General features: G+C 42.7%; 1 protein-coding gene across 1 annotated transcript in view; it reads right to left on the bottom strand.

Moving 5' to 3' along the window:
* Positions 1 to 10,217: 10,217 nt before the first annotated feature.
* Positions 10,218 to 20,138, bottom strand: part of LOC149429325 (putative proline--tRNA ligase, mitochondrial) — a 34,807-nt gene continuing 24,886 nt past the window's right edge. Inside the window, exons 2-3 of the mRNA XM_089666563.1 lie at positions 13,399 to 13,997; positions 10,218 to 11,752 (exon numbers count right to left, since the gene is read on the bottom strand). Of these exons, the coding sequence (XP_089522689.1) occupies positions 10,977 to 11,752; positions 13,399 to 13,987 (1,365 nt within the window). The 5' untranslated portion in view covers positions 13,988 to 13,997 and the 3' untranslated portion in view covers positions 10,218 to 10,976. The remainder of the gene's footprint in view (positions 11,753 to 13,398; positions 13,998 to 20,138) is intronic.

The raw sequence follows: 20,138 nt of genomic DNA, 5'->3' as shown, positions 1-20,138 counted from the left end.
TCATTTTCCTTCCACTTCACAACTATGTGCCACTTTGTGTTGGTCTATCACATAAAATCCCAATAAAAAACATTTAAATTTTGGGTTGTAACATGACAAAATGTAGAAAATTTCAAGGGTTATGAGTACTTTTTCTAGGCACTGTAAATATGGCTTGCTTACAATTTTTTTTTTTATCTGGACAAGTAGATTGGGACCCCGATTTAGTCCCTGGACAAGTAGTTTTTAAAAAACTTCCCACACCCCTGATAGAGGATGGGTATAGTTTACAGAAAAAAGTAGACTGTTTTGTCTGCAATCCCAAAGTGCTCTACAAAAATGACAAATCACACAATGCCTGTTTGGGTGCCATTCATTTTTAATGGCACCAAAATGCAGTGCAGTTGTGCCATGATTGTCAAGCGATAAACTGCACTGCAATTACAGCAAACTGCATCACACGAAGCTTGTCAGCTGACTCTGTCACATCCTCTACAGAATGACTACTGGCAGGATTTTCAAATATGAAGAAGCATACCTATAGAAACCTAATTGTACATCCGTTTGGGTGACTCTTACATTTCATGTATTTGTGTCTTCAGCTTTCTTGCCAACCAAATGGAAAAAGATGACCACTTCTACTATTCCATCTACACCGTGGTCAAGAAGTTCATCGAGATCCCACAGTTTAAAGCTGCAGCAAGGGAGTGCATCAGGAGGATGAGGATGAAGGCCTGGGTCTCCCTGGAAGAATGCCAGCAAGACAGTAAAAAGTCTAAACTCTTAGAATAGCTCTGACAAATAAAACAACCCTCCAAAAGTCATATAATGTTCCCAAAATTGCCCACAAAATGGAAACACTTGTTCAGTGCTGTTATAGACTAACTTTGCCCTAGATTACAATGGCCAAAAATGGATCCCCTGATTCCACAAAGGCCCCATGACGTGTTGTTAGAATACCCAACAATGTAGATTTTAGTGCATTGTGCAACTGCCTAAGATCAATGTCTGGATGCCATGTTCAGAGGGTTCATTTACACTTGCTGTAAACAGTTGGGGAGGAGGCAACCTAACACCTCCTTGCCATCTGTCAAACATCCTCTGACAAGCAAACCACTGTGGATCACTTTTCAGAGGGTGACACAGGCGTACACTAGCCCTAAATTCGCTATCCACCTAGTACAGCTTGAATCAGAATTTGGCAAACTAGGTAGCAATGATCATCAAGAGTCCACTGAGTGTATATGAAAAATATCTTCACAGCCATAGCACAAAATGTGAACTTGCCATATATGATATGGAGCATAAAAAGGTAAGACAGATATAGCATGATGGAGGCTGTATCATGTAGTGGTGAATAGATCTGTCATGCATTTGTAAAAAGGGGTGATGTAGGTGTGGCTTTATTACCAGACTTTCATCATTTGTATATGGTTTCTTGTGATATTTCCAATTTAATGAACAGAAAACCATTGCATTGGTAAAGTAAAGGGAGAATGATATTTATGAAGCACCCTAAGACAGATATAAGTATGTAAGTTAGCCAATGTAATAAAATAAAAGTTGCTGAGTTGTCCCAAGTGAATGGCAGTAGCGGTTTCAAATTTCCATCTGTACCTTGAAATCCATCATCCTGAATGTTTCTGCGGCCAATTGATGTTACAATCATTTCTACAGACTGCATTATACTGAACACATTTATGGTTTTACAGGTCATGGAAGGACAATCCCACAAAGTTTGGAAAAGAGAGAGTTTGAAGAACATCTCGGGTAAGACTTGAAGACCTGCAAGTATGCAGCCTATGTAAGATCACCAGGGCAACAATTATTTTCAGCATATTGCAGATAATGTCAACTCCAGCAACTGCCATCCGGACATGTCAAAAATACTATTTTAAGTCAGCAACTATTTTATACATGTTAGTGATTACATCACCAATTTACTGGCTGCCTGGCTGTAAAATAGTGTATAGTAGTGTAGTATAGTGTAGTGATGCGTAGCGTAGTATAGTGTAGAGTAGTGCAGAGCAGAGCAATTTAGTGTACTGTAGTGTAGAATAGAGTACAGTTGTGTAGTATAGAGTAGAGAAGAGTAGTATAGAGAATAGTAGAGAACAGTAGAGTAGTGTAGTGATTGTGTACAGTACAGTAGAGGAGAGGAGAGAAGAGTAGTGTAGTGTAGTGTAGTGTAGTGAAGAGTAGAGTTCTGTAGTGACTGTGTAGTGTCATGTAGAGTAGATTAGTATGGAGTATAGTAGTGTAGTATAGAGTAGCGTAAGCTAGTGTAGTGATGTGTAATGTAGTGTAGTGTAGTGTAGGGCCTTGCCAGAAAGGGATTACTTTGACACAGTTGGCCAGCTTAAACATGTATTGAAATGCATGTGAACTAAAAATCCATGTTATTAGTCAAAGGCTGCTAGAAAGGGTGTATATTGGTGTCTATTGTATAGTGCAGGTCAGTGACCAGATCTGAAACTGTCGCTCGCCTGCAGTCTGTGTCCATTTGCCCTATATTGGAACTATATCTACTGTAGTACATGAAGTATTTTGAATTTTGCAGAGCAGAGTAGGGGCTGGCCAGAAGGGGATTACTGTGACACGACTGGCCAACCTAAACATGTATTGCAATGTATGTGAACTAAAAATCCTGGTTTTTTATACATAGATGGCTAGAAAGGCTGTATAGCAGCGTTCAGCAGGTGCATTCAAATTTTTCTGTGTTAATATGTAGCCACACCCCTTTATCACCTGATGGTAGGACATATATGCAGTATATCGATTTGTTCATCTTATTTCTATTGTATAGATTTTCTAGGGGACCGCACACTTTTTTTTTTTTTTTGCATGAGGGACCCCCTTAAAATCTATACCAGACTGAAAGCATCTGGTACGCATTTTGTGGAGACTCTCCGCAAATTTCTTTGCATTCTTGCCATAGAAGAGCTACAGCTAAAGTGGTATGTACAAAGAAAAAAAAATGATACAGTTCAAATTGCAGACATTTTCTTTTTACAGAAAATAATAGAACACACAAACCACTCCCATGTTCCACACAATACATAACAGACCCTTAAGGGACTGCTATGTATTTTGGGGGACCTTTGGGGTCTGTGTGTAGGAGAGAGATGCAGAATAAGCAGGAGAGAGATGTCATTTGCCTGTATTTTGTTTTCTTCCTTTGTAAATGTCAGCCTTAAAAAAAAACAAAAGAAAATCACTGCTTTTGGACACCCCTGTGCATAAACCTAGGATGTACTTGTATATAAGAGTGTTAAGGTAAAACATATTGGTTATCACCACACTTGCTAGCATGAGAGGAATATTCTAGGGCCTTTTTTCATGGGTAATGCTAAACCAATGAGCTGTAAAGATTTTAAAGCATTGCCTATGATAAATTTTGAGTATAATTTTTGAGGACAATTTATATTCCACACAGTCTCTTCTTTTAAACATTACACAAATTGGGAATTATATTGTGTTGGTGAATATTAAACTTATTATAGTGTAATGCTACTCCCAAAGGAGCTGCTGATTGAGATGGGTCCTCTGATGCTGGCCTCAACCTAGTCAAAACCCCCAGCCTCTCTGACTCAACCGGCTGAGTACACAAACACTAGTCCTCACAAGAAAATCACTAAAGTTAATCTTGCATTCAGCAATAATGCTACTTTGAAAGAATAGACAGCAAAACAATCATTAAAGGCAAACTTTGTGTATTGATGTACAGTAAGGGGTAAACAATGTAACATGAGAGTAACAAAAGAAAAAGGCATTAAATGACAGAGATAAAATAGTACAATTAACATACAGAGCAGTAAACAATGCTCTGTATGTCAATGGTCTGTCAAACGGTCATGGTAGAAAACCAGCATCCAACCGGTATCCAATGGCTGCCAGTGCTGATCAGTGTGTTTCATGAGGGGGGGTCGGAGCAGTCCCTCTGTCAGAATACAATAGCACAGCGGGGGAGATCTGCACACTAACATGGCTTGTGCTAGTACAGCAATCTCTCAGGTTTTTTTTTTCGTTCAGCCTGCTGGGTTGAACAAAGAAAAACGTATAGTGTATATCCATCTTAAATTTATACCAGCCACCCAGGGCAGCTTGTGTTAGTACAGCGATCTCTCAGGATTGTTTTTCGTTCACCCTGCTGGGTTGAACAAAGAAAAACATATAATGTGTACCCAGCTTAAATTGATACCAGCCACCCAGGGCAGCTTAAACAGTAACGCCATCCCCTGAAGTGCAACAACGAGCCGCAGTAAAACCAGATGTGTATAAGACCCCATAGCTATACTGCCCAGATGCACAAGGCTGGCTATGCTAAACCAAGAATGCCTGAAGGACACTGTCCAGGCCTAGGCGGTCCAGGGTAAGTAACAGAAGGTGGTATATGGGCAAATTTGAGTGTAGTAGGGGGCAGTCCTTAAATTGTTTCTTCTTCTGGCTACCATTGGGTAGCATCCAGTTAGGGTATGCTAGCGAACCAGTGTAGTATTTGGCTCAGTTGCAAGATAGTTAGGGAACAGAGACTGAATAAAATCAAGTCAGATATAAGAGCAGTTTTAAGAAGTATTTTGTTATCTTGAATATGAGAGCTGTATGAGAGCCTGCTGCAAGATGTATGTAGCAGGTCTGAGTGTATGTGCAAAGTGTATGGTGGATGGCGGCTTTCTGGATAACTCAGTTCCTACCAAACAGTACAGATAGCAGCCTGACAGCCCTCTCCCCAGTGCTACGGAACAGCATTTGTGGCAGAAGGTCTCTTTCTGTGTCTCTGGCGATCAGAGCTGTGGGTGGTGTTGTGTGGTCTCTTTATCTCCCTCTCTCTTTGACTATTCTGCAGTGGCAAGGTGAACAGTGCGGCTGTAGACCACCCTCAGGTAGTGATGGTTTAGGGCATAGGCTTTCCCATTGGCTGGGATCCCGAACAGCTAACTCTCCATCGTCCCAGCGCCAACTGCCATGACCTTTCCTGGGCAGTTTGGTATGTATGCCTCTGCCCCACCCTCAGTGTCCTGTGGCTCCTTGGGAACGGTAGTCTTCTCCCTGCTCCACACAGTACAATATCACCTTCACGGGACTACACGTTCCAGAATGCCATTCGTGGCTGTGTCTTTCCCTTGGCTGCCCTTTGGGCTTAGCAGCAGCTGGATGGAAGGGAGGAGGAGAGAGAGAGGGAGCAGGCATAAGTGAGACCTACAGCTCCCTGTACTAAGTGGCTCCAAGTATTGAGTGGGAACAGACCTGCCAGCACCTGGTTACATTCAAAATTTAGGTTTGACAAAAAATTGCGGAAATATAGTGCAACATAAAAATTGCAACTAGCTATTCTTTCATTCTACAGGTTCTCTGCTTTATATATAATATTTTGGGGTATTAGGTCATTTTTTGTCTCAAAATGCACATTATAACATGAAAAGAATTGTAAATGTAAATTGTTTTGTATGTTTTACTAGGAGAAAACAATAACTGGGTTAGAAGAAACCTGTCATGTCTAATAAAAATTCACAACTAAGCAGGCTGAATGAGGTAAAGCCCAGATGAATTTTCAGTTTAAATCTTAATACATTTCAAATGCATCAACTATGTGGGGTTTCATTGTGTTAAGGGAGGGAATGATCTGGCATCTGAATTTTAAGGGGGCATATCTGGGGGCTTAATATGCAAAAGGTTGCTGACCTGGGGTCTGCATGTTAAGGGAGCTTATCTGGGGTCTGAATATCTTACGAGGGACTGATCTGGGTTTGGAATATGTTAAGGGGGGTGATCTGGGGTCTGCATATGTTAAGGAATCTGACCAGTGGTCTGATAATGTTAATGGGGCTTATTTCGAGCAAGAATATGCCAACAGGATTTATCTGGGGCCAGGATACGTTAATGGAGTTTATCTTGGTTCTGCATGTAAAGGGGGCTGATCAGAGGTCTGAATATGTTAAGGGAACTAATCTGGGGATTGAATAGAATAGGGGGATTGCATGAGTCTGCTTTACATGAGCCTGTGATTTTCTGTTATTTTGTGAGTGTATTTTTATGAATTTTATTAATATTTCATAAATGTTACAGCTCTATGGGAAACCTTCTCCTCTCTTTGAGCACACATCAGTCCAAGTACTTTAAAGGGTGCACACATCTTGAGCCTGTGAGATCCTGGGTGCCTATAAGCAGAAGATTTCTTATGTACAGCGCATCCAGAAAGTATTCACAGTGCTTAACTTTTGCCACATTTTGTTATGTTACAGCCTTATTCCAAAATGGATTCAATTCATTTTTCCCCTTAACATTCTACAAACAATACCTCTTAATGACAACATGAAAGAAGTTCATTTTGAAATCTTTGCAATTTATTAAAAATAAAAAACAAAAAAACCCATGTACATAAGTATTCACAGCTCTTGCCATGACACTCAAAATTGAGCTCTGGTGCATCCTGTTCCCACTGATCATCCTTGAGATCAGGGGCGTATTTGCCGCGAGGCAAACAAGGTGTTTGCCTAGGGCGGCACATTTTAGGGGGGTGGCACGGCGGCGGCTCCGCCGCCCCCCCCCCTTTCCCACAGAAGGGATACTTAGTACATGGGCGGGCTGCTGTGTCTTACTTGGGTCCGCGACTCCATGTCCCAGTCCCACGTCAATCCGGTCCACGAAGTGCTGCTGGAGGAGGGGTAAAGAGGTTATCCGGTGTCTTCATTTCCCTGGATTGCGATGTGTGAGCGGGATGACATGCCGCCCCTGTCATCTGGCCACACCCCCAGGATCACTCAACAGCCTAAGGCAGCTTGTCCCTCCCTCTGCAAGCTCTGCCTCCTTGCCGGTGATTAGCCGCCTAAATTGTAGCTCAGGAAAGGCACACAGGTGGCCAATCACCAGCGAGAAGGTGGAGCTTGGAGAGGAGGAGCCGAGCGGCAGCGCAATGATCAAAGAAGGTCTAGTGAGGGAGCAGCCGAAGTGAGTGAAGAGAGTGGCCGGAGAAGGAAGACAGCTGACCGGTAAGTGTCTGTCCCGTGCAGATGGTGCTGCTGCAGCCAGGTATGCTGGCTGTAGATGGGAGAGAGAGGGAGTGAGCCCAGGCTGGAGCAGGGGTCAGCAAGGTAAGTATCATTGGTGTCAGCAGGAGGAATAGTGCCCCATCATTGGTGTCACTGATACCAATGATGGGGCACTATTCCTCCCACTGACTCCAATGATGGGGTGCTATTTCCCCCCCCCACTGACACCAACAATGGGTCACTATTTCTCCCCCCACTCACACCAACGATGGGTCACTATTCCTCACCCCACTGACACCAACAATGGAGCACTATTCCTCCCTTCACTGACACCAACGATGGGGCACTATTCCTCCCTTCACTGACATCAATGATTATTATTATACAGTATTTATAAAGCGCCAATAGTTCGTTCAGCGCTGTACATTACAAAGGGGGACGGAACATGTGACAGAACAATAACAATATAATGCAAAACATGAGGGGATCGAGGGCCCTGCTCTTTCGAGCTTACAATCTAGGAGGGAGGGGACAACAATGATGGGGCACCATCGTTTGTGTCAGTGGGAGGATTAGTGCCCCATCATTGGTGTCAGTGGGAGGAATAGTGCCTCATCATTGGTGTCAGTGGGAGGAATAGTGCCCCATCATTGGCGTCAGTGGGAGGAATAGTGCCCCATCATTGGTGTCAGTGTTGGAAGAATAGTGCCCCATCATTGGTGTCAGTGTGGAAGTAATAGTACCCCATCGTTGGTGTCAGTGGGAGGAATAGTGCCCCATCATTAGTGCCAGTGTGGGAGGAATAGTGCCCCATCATTGTTGTCAGTGGGAGGAATAGTGTCCCATAATTAGTGCCAGTGTGGGAGGAATAGTGCCCCATCACTGGTGTCAGTGTGGAAGTAATTGCACCCCATCATTGGTGTCAGTGGGAGGAATAGTGCCCCATTGTTGGTGTCAGTGGGAGGAATAGTGCCCCATCATTGATGTCAGTGGGAGGAATAGAGCCCATCGTTGTCAGTGGGTGGAGCTCTAATAGGAAGAGGTGGAGCCTAAATAGGAAGGGGTTGGGGTTACAGATGAAGGGGTGGATCTTAAACAGGAAGGGGTGGGACAAATTTAGATGCGGGTTGGGTGTCCGATTTTAGTCTTGCCTAGGGCAGCACAAAACCAAAATACACCACTGCTTGAGATGTTTCCACAACTTGATTGGACATGATTAGGAAAGGCATAAACATGTCTATTTAAGGTCCCACAGTTAGCAGGGCATGTCAGAGCACAAACCAAGCCAAGAAGTCCAAGGAATTGTCCGTAGACCTCCGAGACAGGATTGTATCAAGGCACTGATCTGGGGAAGGGTACAGAAAAACTTCTGCAACTTTGAAGGTCCCAATAAGCACAGTGGCCTCAATCATCTGTAAATGGAAGAAGTTTGAAACCACCAAGAATCTTCTTGAGCGGGTCGCCCAGCCAAAATGAGCGCTCGAGAGAGAAGGGCCTTAGCAAGGGAGGTAACCAAGCCCCCAATGGTCACTCTGAAAGAGCTCCAGTGTTTCTCTGTGGAGAGAGAACCTTCAAGAAGAGCAACCATCTCTGCAGCACTCCACCAATCAGGCCTGTATGGTAGAGTGGCCACATGGAAGCCACTCCTCAGTAAAAGGCAAATGGCAGCCTGCTTGGACTCTCAGACCATAGAAACAAAACTCTCTGGTTTGATGAAACAAAGATTGAACTCTTTGGCCTGAATGCCAAGCGTCATGTTTGGAGGAAACCAGGCACCACTCCCCACCTGGCCAATACCATCCCTACAGTGAAGCATGGTGGTGGTAGCACCATGCTGTGGAGATGTTTTTCAGTGGCAGGAACTGGGAGACTAGTCAGGATCGAAGGAAAGATGAATGCAGCAATGTACAGAGACATCCTTGATGAACACCTGCTCCAGAGCACTCTGGACCTTAGACTGGGGCGACGGTTCATCTTTCAACAGAACAACGACCCTAAGCACACAGCCCTCATAACAAAGGTGTGGCTACGGCTAACTCTGTGAATATCCTGGAGTGGCTCAGACTTGAACCCGATTGAACATCTCTAGAGAGAATTGAAAATGGCTGTGCACCGACGCTCCCCAACCAACCTGATGGAGCTTGAGAGGCACTGCAAAGAAGAATGGGAGAAATTGCCCAAAAATAGGTGTGCCAAGCTTGTAGCATCATACGCAAAACGACTTGAGGCTGTAATTGGTGCTAAACGTGCTTCAACAAAGTATTGAGCAAAGGCTGGGAATACTTATGTACATGTGGTTTTTTTCATTTTTTATTTTTAATAAATTGCAAAGATTTCAAAACAAACTTCTTTCACGTTGTCATTATTGGGTATTGGTTGTAGAATGTTGAGGAAAAAATGAATTTAATCCATTTTGGAAGAAGGCTGTAACATAACAAAATGTGTCAAAAGTTAAGCACTGTGAATAGTTTCTGGATGTAGTGTATGCTGGTTCTACATATATTGGTCATAAATCACTGGTCACACCGCTGCGATTTAAAATCACGCGATTTGTGTGCAATTTCAGAAGACTTTATTGCTACTTGTGAAGATCAATGATTTCTTGCAATTGGCAGTGCAATTTCCATTATATTCTATGTATGTGAAATCGCAACAAAACTGCAGAAATAGTAATGCAAGAACTACTTTAGAAATCGCATTGCAGCAAATTGCAAACGTTAAGACGCTGACATTCACCAGATGCGATCTCAATTCCCATATCACACTGGTATGTCCGGGCACTAAGGTGAGCGTGCACACCTGATGGTGAAGGAGCACAGTGGTGTAGTATATTGAAGATTCATGGGTGTCATATTAATTGAAGGTCTACCTATCCTTTTTGAGAAGTGGGATTATCTTATACACTTGGATCCAACACATAGGGATGGGCTCACTGTCTTTGGATTTTTTTTTAACTATATGATCTGTATATTTATCTTCTACTTATTCTAGTACACCTTTTGTTTTTACTTGCATGTGTGTTAGTAGGACAACATGTTGGTATTTATATGTCTTTGATTTACGTATACATACATATGCTTTATATAGTAGGGTAGCACTGTGTTGATATACATACTTTTGCATACCTGGTATTAGTGATTATATTGTGTCACATTGTCATACTGTGCTAGTAGGGCAGCAAGTTGTTTATGTTTTATTTATGCCTTATAGATCCTGGTGGCACTGTGTTGATATATTTATTTTACATAATTTTATATCTTCTATCACATTTTTATTGGGGAAGGTATTAGCAATCCAGCATTGTTTTCATTCATTTTTGACATTTTTTTTTCGATGTGGGAATACATTTGGGTGTGTGCTCAGCTTAAATTGGCAATTCTTATCATTTAGATATTTTTTGAGATTAAATTCTTTTTTCTCAGGCTCACATCATTGCTTGTCCCAGCTTGATACTCTACACTAGTGGTCTCCAAACTGCAGCCCTTTGCTTGTTTTTATCTGTCCCTTGGGGCACTATTTCTCCCACTGATACCAACAATAGGGAATTATTCTTCCTACTAACATCAGTGATGGGGTATTATTCTTCCTACTGACATCAGTGATGGGGCACTATTTCTTCCATTGACACCAATGATGGCTCACTATTCTTCCCACTCATACCAATGATGGAGCACTATTCCTCTCACTGACACCAATGATGGAGCACTATTCCTCTCACTGACACCAATGATGGGGCACTATTCCTTCCCTTTATACCAACAATGGGGCATTATTTTTCTCACTAATGCCAATGATGGGGCATTATTTTTCTCACTAATGCCAATGATGGGGCATTATTTACTCCCATTAATGCAAGGGCACTTTCTACTTACAGTGGCCACAGTCCAGCCTCCTCAAAGTCTGACAGACAGTAAACTGGCCCTTTTTGTTTAGAAGCTCATGCTCTACACCATACAAATAAGACCATGTGAGCCTCACACCCATTCTAGTCCCAAAAAAAACCTTTATTTAGACCACCTGGATTTCTTGCACAAAGCTTAGCACACCTTCCTTAGAGAGGAACTGGACCTCACCAGTTTTGTGATTATGTACTTCAAACTGCGGTGAACTGTCCAAAGCCTTTTTGCCCACTATAATTATATATGGATAGCCCATTATATGGGCTTCCCTTAACCTTTTTCCTATAGTCAAATGGTCTCGATTATCTAGAACTACCTCACCTCTCAAATGATGGACTGAACATAAAACGTCATAGAGCTTATCTGCTACTGGTAATGCTGCAATCTCTTTGCTTCCTTTTTTGGGGGAAATTAAACAGATCTGATATGGGGCAATTAGACCCGGCCAGTGAACATCCTCCTCAGTGGAAAGGACTTCTATAGATGCTGCCAAAAGTCTTGATATGCCAACGCCATAACATCCCATTTGTGCAATGGTGGGTTTGCTCTGTGAATCATAACAGACTGCATTAAACATAAGTGAGTATTTGGTTCCCAGGTAGAATGTGTGCCTAATCTCAATGCCTTTGCTCTCCACCAATTTTCCTGAACATACCGGACAGTCCTCCTCCTCGACTTTCAATGTCTCCACATTTGCTGCAAAGTCACAACTTCCACACAACATTAACCTGTCTTCGCCAATGCTGGCAGGTAGGTGGAATCCATGTGTATCTGCCTGTACTTTCACATACTGTAGGCCAAGAGTGTGGAAAATCTTGCAGTAAGCGTTGCACATGTTGTTGTACGTTTGGTAGGCAGCTTCTTCAGTCATGTCAAACGTATACAGTTGTGTTCAAAATAATAGCAGTCAGACATCACTAACCAGATCAATCACTGTTTTTGGTAGAAATGATACTTCTACATGGCAAATAATTTACTAGCAGGTGTAGTAGACTAATAGAAATCCAACAGACCCAACAGTCATGACATGGATGCTGCTGATTCTGTGTAATTGAATCACTAATTGAAAGGGGCATGTTCAAAATAATAGCAAAATAATAGCAGTGTGGAGTTCTATTAGTGAGGTCATTCATTCTTTGAAAAACAGGTGGCAATTATTGCCCTTATTTAAAGAAGGAAGGCAGCAAATGTTGTACATGCTGGTTACAGTGCATTTCTCTCTGAAATTCTGAGGAAAATGGGTCATTCCAGACATTGTTCAGAAGAACAGCGTACTTTGATTAAAAATTGATTGGAGAGGGGAAAACATATAAAAGAAGTGCAGAAAATGATAGGCTGCCCAGCTAAAATGATCACAAATGCTTTAAAATGGCAACCAAAACCTGAAAGACGTGGAAGAAAGCAAAAAACTACCATTCGAATGGATAGAAGAATAGCCAAAATGGCAAGGACTCAGCCAACAATCAGCTCCAGGAAGATCAAAGAAGGTGTAAAGTTCCCTGTGAGTACTGTTACAATTAGAAGACGCCTACGTGAAGCCAAGCTATCTGCAAGAAGCCCCCGCAAAATCCCACTGTTGAAAAAAAACACATGTGCTGAAGAGGTTACAATTTGCCAAAGAGCACATTGACTGGTCTAAAGAGATATGGCGCAACATTTTGTGGACTGTAAGTAAGATTGTTCTTTTTGGGTCTAGTGGCCGGAGACAGTTTGTCAGACGACCCCCAAACACTGAATTCAAGCCACAGTACACTGTGAAGACAGTGAAGCATGGTTGCGCAAGCATCATGATATGGGCTTGTTTCTCATACTACGGTGTTGGGCCTATTTATCGCATACCAGGGATCATGGATCAGTTTGAATACATCAGAATACTTGAAGAGGTCATGCTGCCTTATGCTGAAGAGGAAATGCCCTTGAAATGGGTGTTCCAACAAGACAAGGACCCAAAACACACCAGTAAACGTGCAACATCTTGGTTCCAGACCAACAAGATTGACGTTATGGAGTGGCCAGCCCAATCCCCGGATCTTAAGCCATAGAAAACTTGTGGGGTGACATCAAAAATGCAGTTTCTGAGGCAAAACCAAGAAATAGAGAAGAACTGTGGAATGTAGTCCAATCATCCTGGGCTGGAATACCTGTTCACAGGTGCCAGAAGTTGGTTGACTCCATGCAACACAGATGTACAGCAGTTCTCAGAAACAGTGCCTACACAACTAAATATTCATTAAGTGATTCAAAGGAAAGCAAAATTTTCAAACATTTTTCAGTTTATATAGTGAATGTTTGAGTTTGTAAAAAAGAATACAAACACTGCTATTTTTTTGAACAGTCTAATATTCACTTTTCTTCCATTTTTTTAGAGGAACAACACAAATTTGATATATTTTTCTTCATGTTTTGATTTGGAATAGAATGTGTAGTGTTCCCAATGCATTTGTGTGTATGGAAATAAAAGCTATTAGAAGGATTTTGAGCTTTATTCACTTTTTTCAACACACTGCTATTATTTTGAACACAACTGTACATGTCCTTCATGTAAAACTCCCTGCCACGCAGCAAGCCAAAGCATGGCCTCTTCTCATCTCTAAATTTCCGAGTAATCTGGTAGAGCAGCAGAGGAAGCTGTTTTTGGCTAATGCCCCCTTCTGTGGCAACAAGTTGGGTAACAGACTCTTCATGTGTTGGCCCCAAGCAGTATTCCTGGTTGTGTCTGTCCATCAGACAGAACAGTTCCTTTGCAACTAAATCCCAGCGTCCACTTTGTCTCCAAAGCGCAGCAGAGCAAAGAGTGGTCATGTCCATCTTCTGTCCTCCAATCTCTTGCATGGCATGATCGACAAGGCGAATTAGCTTCTCCATGGCTCGTACTGTGTATGGCATGTAATGGAAACAGCCAGGGCTAGAGGGATGTATTAAGCCAGCTTTTGTCATGAGTCTTTGACTCCTGCTGGTGGGCTCATTGGATTTTTGCTGCAGTTCTGAAGAACTTTCTTTCCACAGATTTCCTGGATTATAAATCTTAGAGATTAAGTGGCGCCTTCTTTCACCCGCATTGTGGCAATAATATCTGCTGGCCACAAGGTGGGAAAATGATATTCTCAGCAGTCTCACCATTGTGGGTTCCCTGTGAAAGACAAGCATAACATTTAATTTTGCTATTTCTCAGCACAGTATACAATTCATGTTTTTGCAGCTACAAAGTTTACGCCTAAAATGTAAACTGAACTCCGAGAGCTAAACACCACAGTCCAAAAACATATACTGAACTTGCTTGCCTGCCGAAGGATGTGTAATTCTGCCCCATCTTTTGATCCAGGCATATATCAGAGCTAGTTCCTTAACTTCTGCTGCAGCAGCACTGCTTAAAGTGGTTTTAAACCTCAGAAATGAAACATGAACAAATCACATCCTTCTATAGTGTGTACTTGCCTCTGTCCAAAGCACTGAGTGTGATTCCTCTCTGTTGACTCGTTCCTCAGTTATTAGCAGTCACTTCTGACAGGTTTTCCCGACCCCAAGAGATACAAAAGTGATGGGGAGTAAAGCTTCGGCACACAGCCTGTGATTCATATCCTTAGCTCTGCATGTTTTCTGTGTGCTGTGTGAAGGGGGATGTGTCCCTTCCCTACAATCAGGATTCAGGGCTCTATTCACTGAGATCTGCAATGTGAGACTTCAGATCCCCACTGATAGCGCTGAGAAAAAAATTATTTAATCGGTGTGTTTTTAGAACAATCTACAGAAGAGAGGGCTGAAAATGAGCAAGTACAACTTGTGTAGGAGGATTGGTTTCATCTTGGTGTATCATCTGAGGTCAGTCACTTCATGGAAGGGTTTTCAACCGCTTTAATCATGAACATAATCCCTGCCTGCTGATTGGATAATGAAGGCACAGCAGCAGAATAATGAGCTCACCTCTGTGTTCCTCTATAACATGTTCCCAAAGATGAACTTATCCTTTAACCTTAACCACTTCCTGTCTGGCCTATTGCAAAATGGCGATTGGGTGGGACTTTTGTCGATCTGGGTTGACATCTTCCCGAAACATGCCATGCGGGCACGATCTGTTAACGTGTGACAGATCACTGTGCTGGGCCGCTGCTGTTACCATGTGATTGCTGTGACCAATCACAGCAGATCACACGACAATTGTAAACAATCAATGGCTTTGATTTTGCGTGGGCACGATAGCCCATTCATTTGAATGGACTCCCGTGCCCCGGGGACATGCAGGAAGAAGTCCCTGCACTTCTTCGGAAACCGCAGCCCACACAGGAATCTCCGTTCCCAATGCCGTCGCAATTTCTAGTGCGGGCAGCGTGCCATTAGAATTAATTACACCCGTCCGCGGGTCTGCATTCTTCTGTGTGGGTGATGCAGCTCCATGGATTTTTGTGTGGATCCGCAGCGGCACCACCCGCACATATGTGAACCAAGCCTTAAGGAAGAGATACCAGCAGAGGTGTGTTGTATTGACCTTAGTAGTAGATGCCAAATGTTGTATTCCTACAAGCTCCAGTGATGGAAATACAACCAAGAAATATCACTAGTCCAATAAATCCTTTTTTGAATGTTAATAAATATAATACACAGAGTTAGTTTTAAAACCCAGAACAAATATTTGAACATTGCGTTTGCTGTTTATTTTATAGATCTCATTGGAAGAGAAAAGGAGCCGGTATTTCACAATGGCCTCTCTCTGTATGCGGTAAGTCACTTCCAAGTAAGACTACATTTTGGTATGGGTGGGTTGGTTCCATAGCAAATGTAGGATCTAGCTTGTAAAAAGATTCCAAGACATCGAGTAAGTGTACCTTGTGGAGTCATTTTGGAGGGCCTGGTATTCCATAGTTGGCACAACCAATATGCCAGGTCTTTGTGACTAGTATTTTGCAGGGGAGTATGGGGGCGGGGGGGAGGGGGGATATATGAATTTAGAGCTATAGGTAAATGTTTTCTTAGAGGGTACCTCAGGTTTTGGGCTCCCAGGTCAGAAAAACTACAAGAAGTTTTCAGTGCCTGATTTTGACTTTTAGGCCCGACTTCACACCTATGCATTTCAGGAAATTACATCAGCATGCAGTACTTTGTGTGATGTGTTGCAATGTCATTAATTTAGAATGGCACCCCAACACACATGTACAGTAGTCTCCAAGCTACTTACATGCCATGCATTGTAGTGCACTGCGTTAACATGCTGTAAAGTTCTTTCATTGCTATGCTTTGACGGCCCATTCTAAATAAAAATAGGATGCCTTAAAGAATATGTAAACCCAACATTTCATATTACTGATACGTGCCTGCTGTACCATGTACATGTGTGAAAAGGTATCCTGTTCTCTTTGTATTGCTTCCTTTGCATAAAATTCCTGGTGTTCCTGCCAGTCCCTCTGCTTTCCTATTAAAAACTGACTACACTAGGCATGAGAGCACAGCGTGGTCAGCTTTCTAGCTGTGCTGGGAACTGAGCTGCCTGCTCTCCTCCAATGATCAGACTTGTCCTGTACCCCCCCTCCCCTGCACAACCATTCACTGAGAAGATCAGTGTGATGCTGTTTCTCCTTTCCCACCTCTCTGTGCAGCTGAGAACAGACAGCATGTGATCACTTATAAAAAAGAGAAAGAAAGATATTTGTTTTTTTATATCTATACACAAATGTTTTGCCTTTCATTTCAATTGTAAATTGAGTTTACAAGGTGAGGGTTTACATATACTTTAACACTATGCATGTTAACATGACTAATACTACACAATGAAGCCAAAATAAACTTGTATTTTAAATCAGCTAAATACATGCCAGAGCATCAAAAAAGGTGTACAAAGTCTTACAAATATTTTCTTTAGATAACAGTCACAGCCTACGCAGAAAGGTCTGGTCCCTGGTAGCATGGTGTAGGGAAAAAAACTCTTGCATGCTGCCTGAAAGCAGTGGGCAAAGCCCCTGCAAAGTCACAGCTAGCACTTTCCCATCAGCAGGGAGCATGAGCTTTGCTGATTTTAGAACTTTATTTCTGACTCAATAGGGGGAACGTTGGACATCCGCAGAGAGACCACTGCTTCTACACAGAGAGCAAAGGGCATTTTCTGTAATATGCTCACAGGGGAGATGCTCTTGTGCTCAGGCTGTAATTACCTTACAGAAAAAAAACCAAAGCAGGATGGGCTGTACACCATTTTCATTGATGCACCTGGAACATCATTTAGGTCATTTACACTGAAGGCTTATCTGGGCTTTAAAATGTATGCAGTAATGCACTGCAACAGAATGGACAAGTGTGAAGTCTCAATACCCGATTTACACACCCAGCCACTAGTCTGTACTGTAATCATTGCCATTTGCTGGAGGAGATTGGTGCAGTCACATAGTATTTAAAGGTTCTAGGACTCTGAAAGCAAAGTTCATATTAGTGCTTATTGATTATACTTCCTGATATAAACTCATTTTAATTTTAATTATTTTGCAGTATTTTTAATAGAGTATTTCCATTTTTAGGTTGGATGAAATCTTCTTGAAAAAACTAGAACCTGAACAAAGCCGACTGTTATTTTTTAACAAAGCATTGATGCTGCTCCGTGAAGCTGTGAAGTCCTCCCAAAGTCATTACAGAGGTAGTGGGAGCTTTGTCTGTCTCACAATGGACACAGTGTCTGTTATGACAGCGGCAGGTTTCTCTTTATATAGAACCTTTTGTTGTGTTACATTAGGCTATTTGAGGTCAGATTAATTCTTTCTTTCAGTATAACAAAACCAAACCTCCAACTGATAACAGAATTTACACAGACAAGGGCAGTCAGGGCTGGTGAGGTGGAGTGGTCAGGCAGGCTGAGCCCACAGCAGGGATTTCCTCAGGGCGCGGGGTCTAAGTCCCAGCCTGCTGTTCACCAGGGCCCCTGATGGTGGGGATGGACTTAGTGCAGACTGGAACCAGTGATCCGTGCGGGATGGATGGATCGTCGGGTGAAGTGAGCGTAGTCGGGTGAAGTGAGCGTAGTCAGGCAGGCCAGGTCGGTATCGTGCGGGCAGCGAGGTACAAGGAGCAGGCGGAAGCGGAGTCAGGAATAGCCGAGGTCAGGACAGGCAGAGTTCATGCAGAATCAGGATTAAGCAGGATCAGGAAGGAAGCAGACAGGGTACAGGGGCTCATGGGAAACATACACCAAGGCCCTGAACACAGGCCTGGCCATTCCTTAAATACACCTGTGTAATCAGTTTCAGGTGCTGGCTCATTGTAGGAGTGAGCCTCTGGTTGCTGAGAGCACCCGCTGGCCAGCCCTGGTACTGCAGCCAACAAGGCAGGTGCGTCCCACCACTATTGGTGAGTCCATTCCTGACAGATCTCGTTAAGCATGATGAATAGACTGGTTCCAGAAAAGGCGCTGAAGCGCCCACATTGGAGACCATCCTGGGATGGGAACAGTTTGGGTACATATATATACAGTAGCAATCACATTTGAGCCTCATTTAGGAGTGTGTCAAAAGGGAATTGTCTATTTTGGCTCACAGACAGCAGAAGATTTCTGTTTGTATAGAACCTTTTGTTATGTTGTGTGTATATATATATATATATATATATATATTTCTTTGAGGTCAGATGAATTCTTTCTTTCATACTTTCCATTCATACAGTATTATCTAGTTGATCTCTTCTCAAAGTGGTTCTGAAGTCTAAGCAGTTTGTAACCTTGAAGTGATACTAAACACACAATATTGGATTTATATGATCCCTTCTCTTTAAGTATATGGATGATGACACTACACTTATTTTAATAAAAACACTGTGACCACAATTATACCCACTAATGCGAATCGCACTTCAGAAGGCAAAGCTTGTATGAATGAGCCCTTAGATCTTCAAAATTAACCTATGCTTGCCCGATGTAGCACAGGAGATGAACGTGAGAGAAATTTGTTCTTTTAACCATAATAATTATGTAAATATTGTATACTATACATTATCCAGCATGCAACCCATACATGGCCCAAAGAACTCTAGGTGTGTTGACACTACTGCAGATATCAGAGTTCTTTCTACACCCGCAACCAAAGTGGGCTGCTCTTTAACCCCTTGGCACCGGCGCCTCCTGACCCTTTAAGGGTTTCAGAAGTCGGGAGGCGGGGCGGGGTTTTAGGGTCATGTGACCGCCATGATTCGCAGTCACATGATCGGGAAAGGTCCCGATCGAAAGAGGAGAACGGGACCTTTCCGTGAGTAACAGACATGTGTGCTGGTAGAGCGCAGGGCGCACGCTCTCAGCACATATGTTTTTCTTAATTGCACGCAAATGCGCGGCCGCTTGGCGTCAAGGCCCAGATGTCGGGAGGCCGCACATTTGCATGCAGCCGGCGCCAAGAGGTTAAAAATGTGCAGGGCTCATAGTCCAAAAGCACCATATTATTTTCCTATTGCTGCATTTTCTTAAAATGGAGCAGGAACTTATTTCCTGCATGAAACGCAGGCACAGCAGCCAATTCAGTGCCCGTTCACATATATGCGGATTGGATGCAGTTTGAACGGCATCTAATCCGCATGACATGTGGAAACACATTGCTTCCTATGGTGCCTGTTCACATATGTCCGGTGCACTGGTGGTGCAGATTCAGTGCAGTTTTAAAAAGAGTCCTGTACAATTTCTGAGCAGTGCAGTCTGGTACAGGTGTGGATTACAGGCTATTGACTTCTACGGGAACCGTTTCTAAACCGCATATGTGTGAACAGCTAATCCTGTCCTGAACCTGACGTGAACAACTACTGTATCAATTAGCTGTGAAACCTGAGCTTCAATCCGCACCACATGTGTGAATCAGCTCTCAAATTAATGGGCTACCGTGCTTGTGCAAATGGGGCTTGAAGAGCTGCAATAATGTGAACCTAGCCTTAGGATGGATCAGTCAAAAAATGGCTTGTTGTTGTATTAAGTTGACAAAAACATTCATACTTGTGCAGAGATGTTTGTGAGCTGCTGCAGCCATGCCTGGAACCTGCTGCTTATTAGTTTTACAATGTGTAGGTCAGTGACACTATGAAGGTACAATGAGTTGTCATATGTTTTTTACACATAGTTCTAATTCTTGTTTAGCTTTGTCCTGGTGCTACATTGGGATGATGCTGGAAAAACAACAAACATTCTCCATCACGCCAATGGGACTGCTTTAGCAAGGTTTGATGAATATGGTTTTCTAAATTTTATGTATTTATATTCAAATTCCAATTTTTTTTGTTCCTTTATCTTGGTTTGGTTTGCAAAGAGAAGGACAAGAGATTT

This window comes from Staurois parvus, unplaced genomic scaffold (assembly GCF_062004578.1).
Source record: "Staurois parvus isolate SC_StPar_1 unplaced genomic scaffold, SC_StPar_1.0 ptg002753l, whole genome shotgun sequence".
Classification (NCBI taxonomy): Eukaryota; Metazoa; Chordata; class Amphibia; order Anura; family Ranidae; genus Staurois; species Staurois parvus.
Note: the sequence above shows the minus strand (reverse complement) of the source record. Positions and strands in the feature narration are given on the sequence as shown.